The sequence below is a fragment of the Cynocephalus volans genome, chromosome 8 (genome assembly GCF_027409185.1).
Source record: "Cynocephalus volans isolate mCynVol1 chromosome 8, mCynVol1.pri, whole genome shotgun sequence".
NCBI classification, from domain to species: Eukaryota; Metazoa; Chordata; class Mammalia; order Dermoptera; family Cynocephalidae; genus Cynocephalus; species Cynocephalus volans.
Genome location: NC_084467.1, coordinates 112,039,095 through 112,053,822, shown reverse-complemented (window position 1 = coordinate 112,053,822; position 14,728 = coordinate 112,039,095). Strand labels below are relative to the sequence as shown.

General features: G+C 39.8%; 1 protein-coding gene across 13 annotated transcripts in view; it reads right to left on the bottom strand.

Moving 5' to 3' along the window:
* The window catches only part of UBAP2L (ubiquitin associated protein 2 like), a 39,833-nt gene that overhangs the window by 10,873 nt on the left and 14,232 nt on the right, over positions 1 to 14,728 (bottom strand). For all 13 annotated transcript variants that reach the window (XM_063103625.1, XM_063103624.1, XM_063103621.1 and 10 more), the window contains 12 exons: positions 12,995 to 13,047; positions 11,311 to 11,396; positions 9,204 to 9,375; positions 6,414 to 6,612; positions 5,535 to 5,812; positions 5,199 to 5,371; positions 3,752 to 3,941; positions 2,873 to 2,927; positions 2,302 to 2,476; positions 1,864 to 1,936; positions 645 to 840; positions 469 to 557 (listed from right to left, as the gene is read on the bottom strand). In XM_063103625.1, the coding sequence (XP_062959695.1) occupies positions 469 to 557; positions 645 to 840; positions 1,864 to 1,936; positions 2,302 to 2,476; positions 2,873 to 2,927; positions 3,752 to 3,941; positions 5,199 to 5,371; positions 5,535 to 5,812; positions 6,414 to 6,612; positions 9,204 to 9,375; positions 11,311 to 11,396; positions 12,995 to 13,047 (1,739 nt within the window). The remainder of the gene's footprint in view (positions 1 to 468; positions 558 to 644; positions 841 to 1,863; positions 1,937 to 2,301; positions 2,477 to 2,872; positions 2,928 to 3,751; positions 3,942 to 5,198; positions 5,372 to 5,534; positions 5,813 to 6,413; positions 6,613 to 9,203; positions 9,376 to 11,310; positions 11,397 to 12,994; positions 13,048 to 14,728) is intronic.

Sequence of the window (14,728 nt, the reverse complement as noted above, 5' to 3'; positions counted from 1 at the left end):
AATAGGCCTGGAATGCTTGAAAGTGACAGAAGATACATCAGGGCAAAAAGCCTCTTCTGTCAGCCACTTATTCTCAGACAGTCCCAGACTGAGTCAGGGAACTCTGCTCTGACAAGGTTAGAGCGAGAAAAGATCTCCAAAGTTAGGTAATCAATTCAACTAGAGAAAATAATTCTCTAAGAAACTGAAAGAGATTCCAGGTGAATACTCTGGCCTTTGGCTTCTGAGACTCCGAATTTGTGTTTTACACGAGCAGATAAACAATAGAGGGCCTGGCCTCAGTTTAGTCCTTCCTCTCTAAAAATTATTTTTTTCCGAACTATAAAGATTAAAAACCTGTTTGCTTATATGTGGCAACCACTCATTTACCCTGTATTTTAATTATAGTCTTCCACCTGAAGCCAGAGTTATTAAAAGAGTGGCTACACTATCCTCACCTTCTGGAGAAGACCCTTCAGTCCCACTTACCGGGTAGGCATGTAACAACCCTGGAGCCATAATATATGGATTAGGCAACAACGGCGGAACCCCAGGAGGGAGGTTGGGAGGAGCTTTTCCTAAAAGAGAAATTACATTTTCATCCTGAGACATAATTACTTATCTCCTCCATCCCAGAGGAATGCCACCTGCCTATGCAAAGCTACCTGAAGTAGTAGCAACTGAGCTTCGAGTCGAGGCTGTGACAGTGGAGTTGCTGCCTAGGCTGAGGCCCAGGCTACTGCCACTATTGAGACTGGAGGAGACGCTGACCACTGGGGGAGGTGCAGAGACTGTGCTGGACGTGGTAGAGAAAGTGCTGGAGGAAGAATGGAGATTCGCCTCACTCTCCACACTTGTGTGCTTCAAAAAAGGGGCAGCAGTGGAAGAGAGAAGGAAACAGCAATTAGCATCACAGGTCAGGAAAGATAAACAATCCCTTCTGCTGACTATATTATCATCGTGTCAACTTCCCAATTAAAAAGGCCAAGGCACTAAGGTGCCCTCTGCCATAGTTAGAAAAACTCTCCAGCTACACAGTCCTCAAGATTCATCTGGCAAGGGTGGTAAGAGACACTCACTGCACATCACCATCCTGTTCAGAAAGACAGTAAAGTGCTGGGGACACACTCCACAAGAGATCAACAATGGTTGACCAGTAAGGGGACAGAGATAGTTGAGACCTGGAAAACCTATCACAGCCCTCTCTCCCACACTTCTCTCCACTAGTTCAGCCGGAGGGACCAGTTCACGGGCTATAAAAAAGTACAAGTTCTGAATTTAAAACTGAAATTGTATATTTGAGGAAAGAGTTTCCTAAGAAAGGCTTAGCCCTCATATCTTTCCCTAGGCCCCTGGAAAACCTGAGACCTTTGTCCAAAATGGGTCCTTCCTTTATTAGTCCAGCTTAGTTCCACAAATAGTTGCTAAAAATCACAACAGTGAAATTAATTCTTTGAACAAAAGCTCTCATCTGGCCTCAACTTTCATAGGGATGTCCAGCCTCACACTGACTATTTTGAGGACTCACATTCAGCATTACCCCAGACCAAGGAATGAGAACAGCTCTACCAGAGAGAAAGGTATGTTCTTACAGAATTTACTACAGCATACAATGCCCCACCTATCTTCAGGGTTGTGGGGGGTGGGGAGGTGTCAGAAAGTCATTTCCAGGGTGTTTAGGAATTGTCCAGAGTTCTGCAATATTTCTGGAGTCTTCTGCTTCTCTTGGCTTTCCAACAACATTTTACTCCTTTTCCTGCAACCTCAGATCAATGATAATTTTGCTACCACATGAAGAAAGAATTCCTTCTTAGGAGACTCTTAGGGTTGGATAGTTTTAAGTGTAAGAAAAAGAAAACCACACTTCCTCTCTGTATCACTTACCAAAAGAGTGGATGTTGAAGTGCGCCCAGAAGATGTTGATGACGAAAGGGTATTCTGCTGCGTAGATAATGTGCTGTAAGTAAAAAGAGGCTGCCATGAGCCACAGTGCTATGGTTACCTGACCTGGAGCTTTATTCAATAACACAAGCAAGAGAATAAGATGGAATAAGGCAGAATATGGGACCAAGGAGGTCTGAGATCATGTGGTAAGCACAACGGCTAGCCAGGGGCAGTATGCAGTTAAAGCAAGAGTGGACGTTGAAAGGAGAGGATAAAATAAGCCTCCTCTGTCTTCTCTTCCCCACAGCAATTAGGACACCCACTTACCACAAAAACAGGGCTAATGTGGTCTCTGCCAAGTAGAAGGAATAAGACACAACCAGAGAGCTCTGTTATGGTTACTCACCAATCCCAACCTCCATCCTCATCCCCAATCACCTGCTGTGTTGTGTGGTGGTAGTATTTGGAATCTCCTCACTGTGGCTTAAGCCACCTAAGGAGGACGAATGCTGATTGGTTGTCGTCAGTAAGGAAGCTGCAGATACCGTTTCATTGAGAGGAGGGATGCTAGAAGTGGAAGTTGAGTCAGATTTCACTGCAGAGCCTGTAGCACCTGGAAATAAAGGAATTCACCTCATCAGAGAAAAGGGAGGGTCTTCTAGTAAAGAGGTCACTACAGTCCTTTGCTGCCCCAAAGACAAGTGTGAGTTATTTAATAATGGATCATTTGTATTAGGCAGAATCTTTTGTTTTTTTAATTCCAAGAATTTCACAGCATGGACCTCATTTGTTCAATGAAAGGAACCAATGGAATTATCACCATTTTAAGATAGAGAATCTGAAACTTAGGATGGTTTGAGACTAAAACAGCAGCAGAACCACACTAAGACAATAACCAGATGTTCTGATCACTGTGCCAGAGCTCTTCTCACTACAATCTGAGAAATGCAAAAATAATAAGGGGAGGAAAACACTACAACTGAGAGAAAAAAGCCTGGAGAATACTCACCTTCAACAGATTGCGTAGTCTGCAACTGCGTGGCCTGCACAGAACTGAAGCCATTCTGGTACAAGAAACAGAGGAACAAGAAACAAATTCATGTGAATGGGGCAAATTAGCATTGACTCAGCTTAATTTTGGTCAACAATCCTTTAGGAGAAACTCCAGTAGATTAACCAAAATATTAATACAAGGTAGACTATCCAAAGAAACAAAATAACAACAAAAATTATGAACAACAAATGGCTGGCCAGTTAGCTCAGTTGGTTCGAGCATGGTGCTAATAACACTAAGGTCCAGGGTTTAATCTCTGTACCAGTCAGCTGCCAAAAATAAATAAATAAATAAAACAAAACCAGATACACAACCCTGTATGACCAAAGGCAACAGAAGGCAACCACTGCAAACCCAAAATAGATACAGAAAAGCCCCAAAGTCCAAATCCAGTAGACCTAGGGGGAGGATGTGGGACTATGACAGTTCAGACAAACCACCTATTCTGCTTGCTGCATCTGACAGTCACTCCACATCACCTTTGCCATATGCTGTCCCCCTCACCAAGCCAAAATATTGCAAGGTGAGGTCTACTAATATGCACCCAGAAGTGTAGCAATCAGATCTTCCAAGAATGGAGGACAGGTACCTGAGACTGATTCTACTAGAGACAATGAATGTTTAGTACAAAGAGAATGGTTTTCTGCCTCTGAGTCTCCAGGCTTGCTGAAAAGAACTTTATTTCACCAACCACAGAAATGTGCTTCTTCAGTTTCTCAATCAGCATGTCTGAGGTTTCTTAGCACCAGTTGCTGAGAAGTAAAACAATAATATTTAAGGAACTTCTGCATACTATTCTCCTAACCAATGCCCAGGAGCTCGTGAAACCACTACCTTTGCCTGAGTCAGGTCCTTTTGGGGTGATGAAGAGATGGAGCTGGGGTACCGTCGAGTCTGTGTAGATCTCTGTTCATAAAGAGGGCCCTGAGCATTATTTTGGGAGGTATAGCTTGTTGACTGAATTGGGCCGCTCTGATAACCAGACTCCTGACTCTGATTAGATGAAACTGTAGATGAAGATTCACTGTGGGGAATGAAAAGAAGAAAAATCTCAGAAAAACAAAATGGAACAGATTCACTGATACTAGGAAATATAGAGCTCTGCTACTAAAATAAGTTGATTTCAATCAAAAAGAAATTTTCTGGCAACAAATAAAAAAGACTCCCACAATTTTCTCCTGACAACAAAAGGAATTTCCACATTCTATAATCCAAGGTTCTGAATTAAGGATTAAGTTTAAAAATATTTTCAAGTCATAGGGCCGGCCCGTGGCTCACTCGGGAGAGTGTGGTGCTGATAACACCAAGGCCACAGGTTTGGATACCATATAGGGATGGCCGGTTAGCTCACTGGGTGAACATGGTGCTAACAACACCAAGTCAAGGGTTAAGATCCCCTTACCGGTCATCTTTAAAAAAAAAAATTTTTTTTTCAACTCATAAAGGAGGAGAAAAACCCCTTATTCCTCTACATTCTGCTGTTATAACAAAAAAAGGCTAAAGGTCAGGAGAAAGGGTACAATACTCTTGGTCCCTTCTGTACATCATAACATGAACCCTAAGTACAGGAAAAGCCATCTTTTGTTTACATTCATCTTAAGGAATTCTGAGCTCCAGGCTCCCTTGAGAATCTTATCAGATTTAAGATTACTGGTACAATTCTCCGGAGAGGAATTTTTAAAAAATATTCACATGCAACAGTGCCAGTTATGATTCAAAAGATCTAGACTAGGGCCAGACATTTGTATTTTTAAATCCTAAGGACTGGGAAAAAACAGCCTAGTCCCCTGAAACTCCTCCAGGATTTTCTGTTGTTTAAGATGGCCCTCCTTGATAGCTAACAGACGAGGTAAGGAAAGTTCTACCAATGAGGTTACTTTTAATTTCTGTAAGATATTATTAATTCTACCTCCTTCCTAGGAGTTCAAAATTATACCCTTCACAGGTGTAAGTCCCACAACAAAGGACTGAAAGTGGACCAAAGTGCCAACAGCATTTTCAGCTGTGGCAAATGCCAAGGTACTCTGTGTTAAAAGTTCTGTACACATCTTTCAAAACTGTGCTTGGACATTCTATAAGTATCTAAGTGACATATTTCTGTTAGTTACAAATCATCCTAATAACAATATTTTAAAGCACTCAATAAAATGCTACAATTGACTACTTTTCACCTCACCCAGTCAGAGGCTTGGTCTCTCCAGAATTCTAGAAATCAGCAAGAGACTTAGAAAAAATAGTAAAAGCCTAATAAAAGAGGTCTTATGGCTAATGTTTCAATTACCTGGCCGTGCTGGTATACAGGCTACTTGGAGCCTGGCTTGAAGAGGCGCTCGTGGTGGGGGTGGACTCATAATCAGAAAGGACAGGCTCTGATCCAAACTGCAATGCCCCAAACTGCAGGTTTAGCCCTGAGATATCTGCTGAGCCAGGCATCTCCACAGCCAGAGCAGGAATCTGTAGAGAAAGGTGACGAGGAAAAAGTAATGGTTTAATACAAACTTACTATAGACTAATAAAAAACTTTCCCTTCAAATTTCCAAACTTACCCTTACAATCTCAATTTCCAAATCCCACAACTCCTTGCATTAAAATACTATCTACCTAAAAGTTCAAGTACCTTAGAAGTCAAGGAGGCCTTTTTCTTCTGCTGTTTCAGTTTCTGCTGAGCTGGCTGAGGGCTGGAGGATTGGTTGTCTGAAGACCCAGGAGACATCTGTGGAGCTGAGGTGGATTTGCTTGGCAGAGGAGAAGAGGGAGGTGGAGGTGCAGCTGTGGAGGTAGCCACTGCAGGTGGCTTCTCCTGAAGGAACACCTCCATCATGGTTGAAGATGGGGTGAAAGCCTGGCGCTTTGTAAAGGGGCTATGTACTGTTGAATCATTTGGGTTCTTCAAATCTGCCAGAGGAAACACAATATGTATGAGGCCAGAGGTGCTGATGAATCACAAGGAAATGCTATTGTCCTGCATTAGTACCATGAAAAAACCCATAAGAATCAGAAGCTCATAAATCAGGTGCTCTTTTAGGATTTAATCTCATTTCTATAGCTGACAATCATTGGATCACATCTTTTCTTAAGTAAAGCCTAATCAAATCAACAACATTACCATGTCTGTGTAAGACAGGAATCTACAAACTGCCCAAGTTTAAAGTATAAGGTCTTAAGATGGCAAAGCCCTTGAAACCAAAGGCAGTATGTTATTTTCAAACACTCAAGATAAATGTAGGGGAGAAACCAAAAAAATCCCCACATCAACAGAAGACTGCAACTATGTGCATGGCTAAATTTGATGAGAGAAATATACGGCATCAAATTTTTATTATTCTCCAACTTTCTGAACTCAGCCTCCTTGACGGAGGAAATCAGTGCAGCAAACGAGCCAGTTGGTTGTCCCTCTATTCACTTCCAAACACATTCTCCACCCGCTCCCCCTACCAGCCTCATGACAGTAATGCTCCAATGCTTAAAGGATTCGAGTCATTTTCCATCCTCTCACCATACTGCACCAGTGATGGGGACTGTGTTGTTGAGCCCATGTCCCAAGAGGAGGTGGTGGTGCTGCCAGATTGAGAATGCTGAGCTGCCAGCTGAGCCAGCGCCTGAGCAGTCTTGAATTGCTCCAAGAACTGGGAGCCCGTGGTACTGCCACCTTTAGCTTCACCGACATCACCAAATCCTTTCCCTAACATGCTCACCTGTAGACCAACAAAGAGATGAGAGAAATCTACAGTTAGTAACCTGATTCAGCTACCAAGAAAGACACTTATCCAGATTGAGAGCCAGTATAGATCAGACAAATAAAGAATGCTACCAGACTGAGTACACAGCATAGTCCATTAGAGTACAAAATCTAGAGTCAGACACTCTAGATTCAAATTCTGGCTGTGCAATCTTGGAAAAACTACTTTTAAACTACTTTTAATCTCTGCCTCAGTTTCCTCTTCTAAAAACAGGAATAGAAGTAGTACCTCATAAAGTTGTAGGATTAAACAAACAATGTATTAAAGCACTTAATACGTGCATGGCACATAGTAAGCACTCAAAGAAATGAGAGACATTAAAACTTATACCACCACCATCATTTCCTCTTCCCTCCTTCTCAGGGATAAAGCTTGATGACCAGGAGATTCCCCCTACTTTAAATTTATTTTTTTTTTTTTTCTATATCAACTTTCCTATAACCCTTTTAATTTTTAAGTCAATCAATATTTATTAAATTAACATGAAAGTAATATAAAATTTTACTTTAGCCATTAAGATCCTTGCCCCTTCTATTAAACGAAATAAAAACAATTAACTGGAGCCTCATCTCGATACTGCTAATAACTAGACAGAAGAAGCAAAGAAGTTACATCCCAACTTCTGCACTAGACAATCAAATTAACAAATCAATACGATTTGATTGTTTTCTCTGTGTGTATACAAGTTCTATAGGGTAAACACTGCATGATAGATAACCAAGCAAAGTTACTCTTCATGCTTTTGGAGGAGTCTCCCCGTTCCCCAATATCAAGTAAAACTATCAGCCTAGCCCAGAAGATAAACCATGTGGCCTTAACTAGTCTTAAAAAAAAAACCTCCAAGGAGATTTAATCTACTCTTCCATAGGTACTTGTTTAACCATGTTGTCACCAAACAGTGCTTTTTTATACAAAACTACTCTGTCCAACTAAAGGTAAGCCATTTTTTTCTACTTTTCAGTCTCTGTCCCAAGATTACACAAAAACGTTAGAAGTCTAACTGAATATGAGACTGTGACAGAGAGATGACTCACACAGCTAATGATTACCAAATACTCTACAAGTGCATTATATTAAAGACACACACAAAAAATTACCTATTGTTCATTGTATTACAAGTGAAAATAAACAGAGAAACTTCTATGTTATTCAGATCTTTTAAATTTTAAGGGAAACTAACACCCTGAAGTTTATTCTCAACAGAAAAGAAACATTAGGTAACATTAATTAAAACAGGTAATGAGAAAAACAGAACACTATTTTTATTAACATAAGTGGCAGACATTAAATAGAATGCTAAGGTAAGTGGATGTATGTTGAAAACATTTTTTTGATATCAAAATTTTGATTTGGTTGTAAATCTTTATAATTCCAGACATTAAGAGGGGAAGTAAAAGAGACATAGAACATGTAAGTGTATTTTCCAGTCAGATAACTTATGGATTGGTAGTTACTTCCTGATCTTCATTACACCTTGTTACAACCTTTTTCCTATTTTCTTTCTTCTTTTTAATCCCAATATGTCTCTCTATTTCTCCTCTTTCCTATATTTTCTTGCCTGTTACCTTTCCTACTTGGCAGAACTTCAACAACCAAATCACCACTAAATTAACACACAAAAAAGTCTGAGACAACAGTTACAAACAGAGTTCTGGAATAGTGGCTAGCTCAGCAGTTTTCTAGTTAAAGTAATTATTATACCTGGAGAAATAACATTATATGCACACACATGGCCTGCTTACCTCTTACAACACTAGTATCCCTGCACCAAAAAGTAGAGGGAAAAAAGAGAAGAGAAAAAAAATAAAAAGCAGTACTTCTTAGAATTCAGTAATTATAAGAAAATTGGTCCTTGAATCTCCATTGTTTGGTTTAAATGATTCCTTTGATGCAGTTAATGACCTTGGGACTTATTAATGTTCTCAATCAACAAGTCATATGCCATATGTGCTCCTGGTTATTATAATACCACTACTCCCACCACATCTGTATACTAATTATCTCTCTATCTTTCTAAAGCCCTGCAAGATAGGAACAGCAAGCACTCTTACCCCCATTTACAGAGAAATAGACACAGCTAATAAGTGGCAGATTTGGGAAGATTCTAGGTCCTTGAAAGCCTAGTCTACAAACGTCTGGTTTAAGTAAATATAAAAGAATTTCTTCTGCTCCAGAATAAATGGGGAACTGCTACAATATCCCATCGAAGTTTAATTAGGATTGCAAAAGAATTAAAATTTGTTGACAGGTTGATGCCACTGGTTTTCTCTTCAGCAGAAATACCAAAAACTGTTCAGCACAATGAATATTCAATAAATGTTAACTCATTTTTATTAAAAAATTCAGTCTGTGCAAAGCTAAGTCCTTTCCTAGAACTATCGCCTACTACCCAGCTCAACATCTCTACACCCAAGACTGATTAAGAGGACAAAGGGGATGCTTTACCCTATCACAAACCTCCAACTGTCTTTGGAAGGAATGACTGTGTATGTGTACTAGGGTTAGCAGGAAGGTCTGATTAGGGTAAAACCATGTTTCTTACTTACCATACTGTGATGAGAAAACGTGTTCCCTGAAGCAGACTGTGATATGGCACTCTGCTTCGAGTTACTGAACACTAGAGGCTGGGCCAGAGAAGGAGCCTGAGATGGATCCAGATTAGATGAATCATTCTCCATTGAAGATGGTGTCTTCCCCAACAGAACAGCTAGGTCAATTCTAGTAGGGAGGAGAAAGGATCTAAATGAATGACTGAACAGTCTATCATTTTCTAACACCTGACTCAGATTATGGTTAAATTAAAATGAAGCCACTTACTGGTGCCTCTTCTAAAGGACTCAGAAGCACAAAGCACTGAAATACTTAATTTACCAAAATAATTGAAGTATAAAAGCCATTACAGTATCTAGCTGAATTACACTAATGTTGCCAATAGTAATGGTTACTTAAATTTTTTATTTTAGTGAAGTTATTAATTTAATGAAATATCAAATGTTTTCATGTGGCAGTTCAATAATTGAACCAAAGTTTACAAACACTTATCCATGATTTAATACTGAACACCTGTTGTTACCAATTTCTAAGATATAAAACCATGTATCAGAATGCTAGCATCTCCAAATGGCTTTAGAATAGGGAAGTTTTTGAAGATCTCCCCCAACTTTTATAAAATGTCAAAAAGTTATCTGTGGAATAGTAAGAATACATATGAGGATACTTCAAAACATTCATAGAAAGATTCACATTATCTTTTAATTCTATTTTTCCAGGATGTTTTGAAGTATCCTTGTATTTGGGCTTTGCCTTGTTCCTAGCACAGAGTTCCTAAAACACTGAGAATTTCTTAAGCATTATTCCTAACAAGCATCTTTCAACCATACCTGAATTTAGGCTAATGAGGTGACCCAGGACAGGGCAGCTCGATAGCTTCAGGATAGGGCTGATCACCAGAAAGACCAGATTAGAGGGCTGGAACTTTCAGCCCATCCCAACCCCATCCACCTCCAGTGGAGGGGAGCTGCCTATTAAATTCAATCACCAATGGCCAATGATTTAATCAATTGTGCCTACATAATGAAACTTCTACTTAAAACTCTCGCACAATGAGATTTGAAGAGCTCCCCAATACCTGGAGAGGACATGGAAGATCTGTGCATTCCCCCACCCATACCTTGCCTTATGCATTTCTTCCACTTGGCTATTCCTCAATTGTACTTTTATAATAAACCAGTAATAGTAAGTAAGACTCTTTCCTGAGTTGTGAGTCATTCCAATTCCAGTGAATTATCAAACCTAGGGGAGAGGGGGGTCATGAGAACCAACTCCAAATTTGTAGTTGGCCAGCAGACCTCTGAAGTGGGAGCAGTCTTGTAGGATTGTGTCCTCAACTTGCAGGACCTGTGCTAACTCTGGGTAGTTAGTGTCAGAATTGAATCACTGAACACCCAATTGGTGTCAGAGAACTGCAAAATTGGTGTAGAAGAACAACACATATCTGGTGTCAGAAAAAAACCACACATTACCTCTAGTAATGACATTCCTAACATTCTATTCTTATTACATTTCTTCTTTAGGGCCTTTTAAGATAAAAAGCTATCATGCCCAAGTCTAGACATATTCAAGAGGCTTTCAGGGGATTAAAAATATTCCCATAAGACTGTTTCTCCTACCACTGACTCCAAGAGCTAGCTTAAGTTCTGAAAAGTTCATTAGCTGGGTCCTGCTTATTCCAAGGGAAAAAAATACACTCAGTGGGCTCAGTGGACAAAGACCATCATTATAAAGTAAAAGAAGAAGCTACTGAACAGTTCTATTAAATTTAGAAATAAATAAAAACTTTCACTTTTGGATCTTCTTTCCTTGACTTCAAGATGAGTAATACAGTCAATGCCAGTGATGTGACAGGCTGATCTACACAATTAAAGGGTATTTTGAGGGAAAATCAGCTTTAAAATCATAACATATGAGTTTCCATTCAGTAGATAAACTAGTACCAACTCTTACAAACTTCTCATATAACTAAACAGGAACCTAATATGACTTGGTCATATCATTATTACCAACACAATAATGTGAAGGCCAGTGGCATTTTTCCTTATAGCTACCTCAGCAGATCTCTTTGGGAAACGGTACTGAATTTTACCACACACTTGCCTCTGACCAGCAGTGATTGTCACATTCTCCGCAGGCAGAGGCACTGAAGACACATTAGAGGCAGTGAAGATCTTGGTCTCAGAAAGCTAAAAAGCAGAGGAATTGGTCATTCATACTGTTATTGAGGCTACAGGCAGAAACCAGGGATGGGAAAGAGAAATTTAACATCAAGAAAAAGGGAACATTCTATGAAGAAAACTATCTACTCTGAGAAATCCTGAATGAATTGACCTTCAAACCCCTTCAATATGCTCATGGTTTTATCCAGAGAAGGTAGAACCAAGGAACCCAGTTAAACATGGTGGAGTCTCATCACCAAATGCACGCTAAACATACACATGCTAGTCATAAAAAAAGAGAAAATTCCTTTACATTTTGTCATTACAGCTCTCAACTCCCACACCTCTACCCAAACCACACTACTATCCCTAAAGAAAGGAAGATCATAGCCAAGATGAAAAAAGAAAGAAAACGTCAATTCTTGGCTTTTGAGCAGAAAGGGCCCAAGTGTTGGTGAGATTAAAGTCTTTCCAGGGATAATTTTAATGATATGCAATTTTTGTCTTAATACTGACTTAATCCATCTAGTCTTTCCTCTACTAAGGCACCAAAATTAGGTAAGCAATTGTAGGGAATAACCCTACTATTCAAAAGTTGTTTGGGGTTTTTTGTTTTGTTTATTGATTAAAATCTCTCCTCTAAAAAACAGGGAATCCACTCTCCTCCCCATATGTCATTCTCTGGAAGTTGTTTTATCAGACAAGCCAAATATCAGGAAGCAGCAGAATTTGCCCATATTCACAGGGCAGTCTAGCTCAGTTACAACAGAAAATAGTCACCCTCTGATGCTGATGCACATGAAATTTAAAAAACCCAGGATTGGCAGCCAAAACAGTTTTGACATGTCCTTTCTTCTTACCACAAAAGCTGACTTGCCTGACTATATATAAGCAAAGAAAAGCAGATTTAAAACTGTTAAAATAGTTTATCCATGATCACTGAAAACCATAATTCACAGCAAAACCTTGACTGTGACCAAGAAATCAGCAAAATCTTTTTACTCAGGCAGTACTCAAGTGAATTCACAGAGCTCGTTTATGTGCCACCTATCTATGAGGTTTCCAAGTTGAGTCAAGCTGGCAGATAGCCAATTCTACATGTGTTCATCTCAATTACACAGTTGGGCTTCAAGTAAATAAAAGGGTTCCAGAGCCAACCAGATAACAAACTTGAGGATTTGGTACCATAACTCTCACTTTGTACCCACTGCCAATCCATTACAGAACCTTATAACAAATACTTAAAAACAAACAAAATAATGAAATGGTTCTAAGTAGAGTCGTGTGCCACCAGCATTTGTTACTCAATGTACTACCTGCCTAACTCCATTTCTGGTGCCCTACTCAACCTCCAGCTCTTCCTGATAAATCTTACAATCAGATATTGGACTTACACAAGTGCACTTCCCTTTCCATAGCGTGGTTCCACAGAGTCCCGTTCATGCCCAGTCTCCTTCATATAACATATGTGAAATGTTCTGTCTCAGAACACTATTTTGGATGTAAAAGTTTTGGGTCAGAATCTTAAGGGTGAATTTTGAGGGGTAGAAACATGCCCATTTCCTATCCCTAAACACCACTTAGGGATAGAAAGCACTAGTGAAGAATGACCTGGGAATACCTACATCTTCATTCCAATCTTCAGTTCCCCACTCCTCTGTTGCAGTCCTCCATGCACCTGGGAATAAATGAAAAATAGTAAATTTTAAATGGCAGTATGAAGCATGTGCAGAAAACACTAATGTATTAACATTTTTGGCAGCCAAGTGTATGACCAAAATCTAGTTAATCAGAGGGAATTCTTGGGCTTCAGAGGTAGGGAAAACTCTTTAGAAAGGGCATGATACCTCTTCAGCACCAGGGTTTTAATGAGATTATGATTCCACAGCTACTTTCAGTTTTTGTTACAGAGCTGCAATAGCAGAAAGAGACAGACACACCCCGATCTGATGCTCCAGGCATTATCTTTAAGGCCCTCAGCTTCTGACTTAGTGGTCAATTCAGTCAAATGGCAGCAGCCAACTTAAATCAAAACATGCAAACTATGCCTATTTATCTGGCATAAGAACAAAAAACTGCAGGCAGTCTGAAGAGGGATGGCAGCAGTGATAAGAGAAACAAATGGTTGCCACATGGTAGTTAGTGAAAGGGCACAAGAAGGGTGGATTTGAAATCCAAACTGAAGGCACTGAGAACTATCTGCTACTGGATCTGAATAAAAAATGCATACTCAGCATAAGTCAAGTTTATAGATCTTACTGGTTTAACTAGAATAACTATAAGGAAAGCCCTATGGATCTGTTCTTTTCAGAATACAATGGACAAGACTGAAAAATCAAGTATGAATGATAGCCACCCTCCTAATTCTACTCACACAGAACATGAAATCTGACCTGCTAAGGTCACAGCACAGACAATGGAGATATACACTCTCCTCATGTTGACAATACCAAATTTTGGATACAGTTTCTACTGGAGAGGTCCATAAGCAATCAACCTACCTTCCACATTCCCTTTTTTTGCTTCACATATACATGTATACTCAGAAAGGGAAAATACCCTTTCTTCAAGAATTTGGGTGAGTTTGAGAGCCAAGATTTTTCCCTTCAACCAAAAGACCACAGTAAGAAAAAAAGAACTTATCTGTAGAAGGCCCAAGAGCACACTTATTTTCTTCTCTAGAACAACAGTATATACTGACTAATTGACCCCCCTTTTTTTTTTTTTTGGGCAGCTAGCCAGTTTGCGGATTACTAACTCTTGAAGCCTTCTCTCCAAATGGGGAAAGTCTTCTTACAAGAATGAAAGTCTGGCATTCAGATACTTCAATGTCACTAAAGATTAGTTAGAAACATTTTTTTTTTTGTCTTTTTCGTGACCGGCACTCAGCCAGTGAGTGCACCGGCCATTCCTATATAGGATCCGAACCCGCGGCGGGAGCGTCACCGCAGTCCCAGCGCCACACTCTCCCAAGTGCGCCACGGGCTCGGCCCCAGTTAGAAACATTCTAACACCTACAAAACCCATCTGAAACTCTTCTGAACATTTAATAATGAAAAATCTTATTTCCTCAAGGAAAATATATTCATCATAATGACTTTCCTAGGAAAATGCTAAAAGTGTATCAGGTAAATTCTAAACCACTTAATAACAACAATGTTCTCCAAACCAAAGTCTAATCTCAGTCTGGACAAGTTACAAACCACATTCTTCTGTCCCTCTCTGGTGATACCACCCTTTCTCTTCATTGACATCCACCCCACCTTGGCTAAATGGAACCCAAGGTGAGTTAGCACTTACATACAATCCCAGAGTTAGAAGTGATCTGAGAGGTTATTTACTCTAGGCTCTCAATGCAA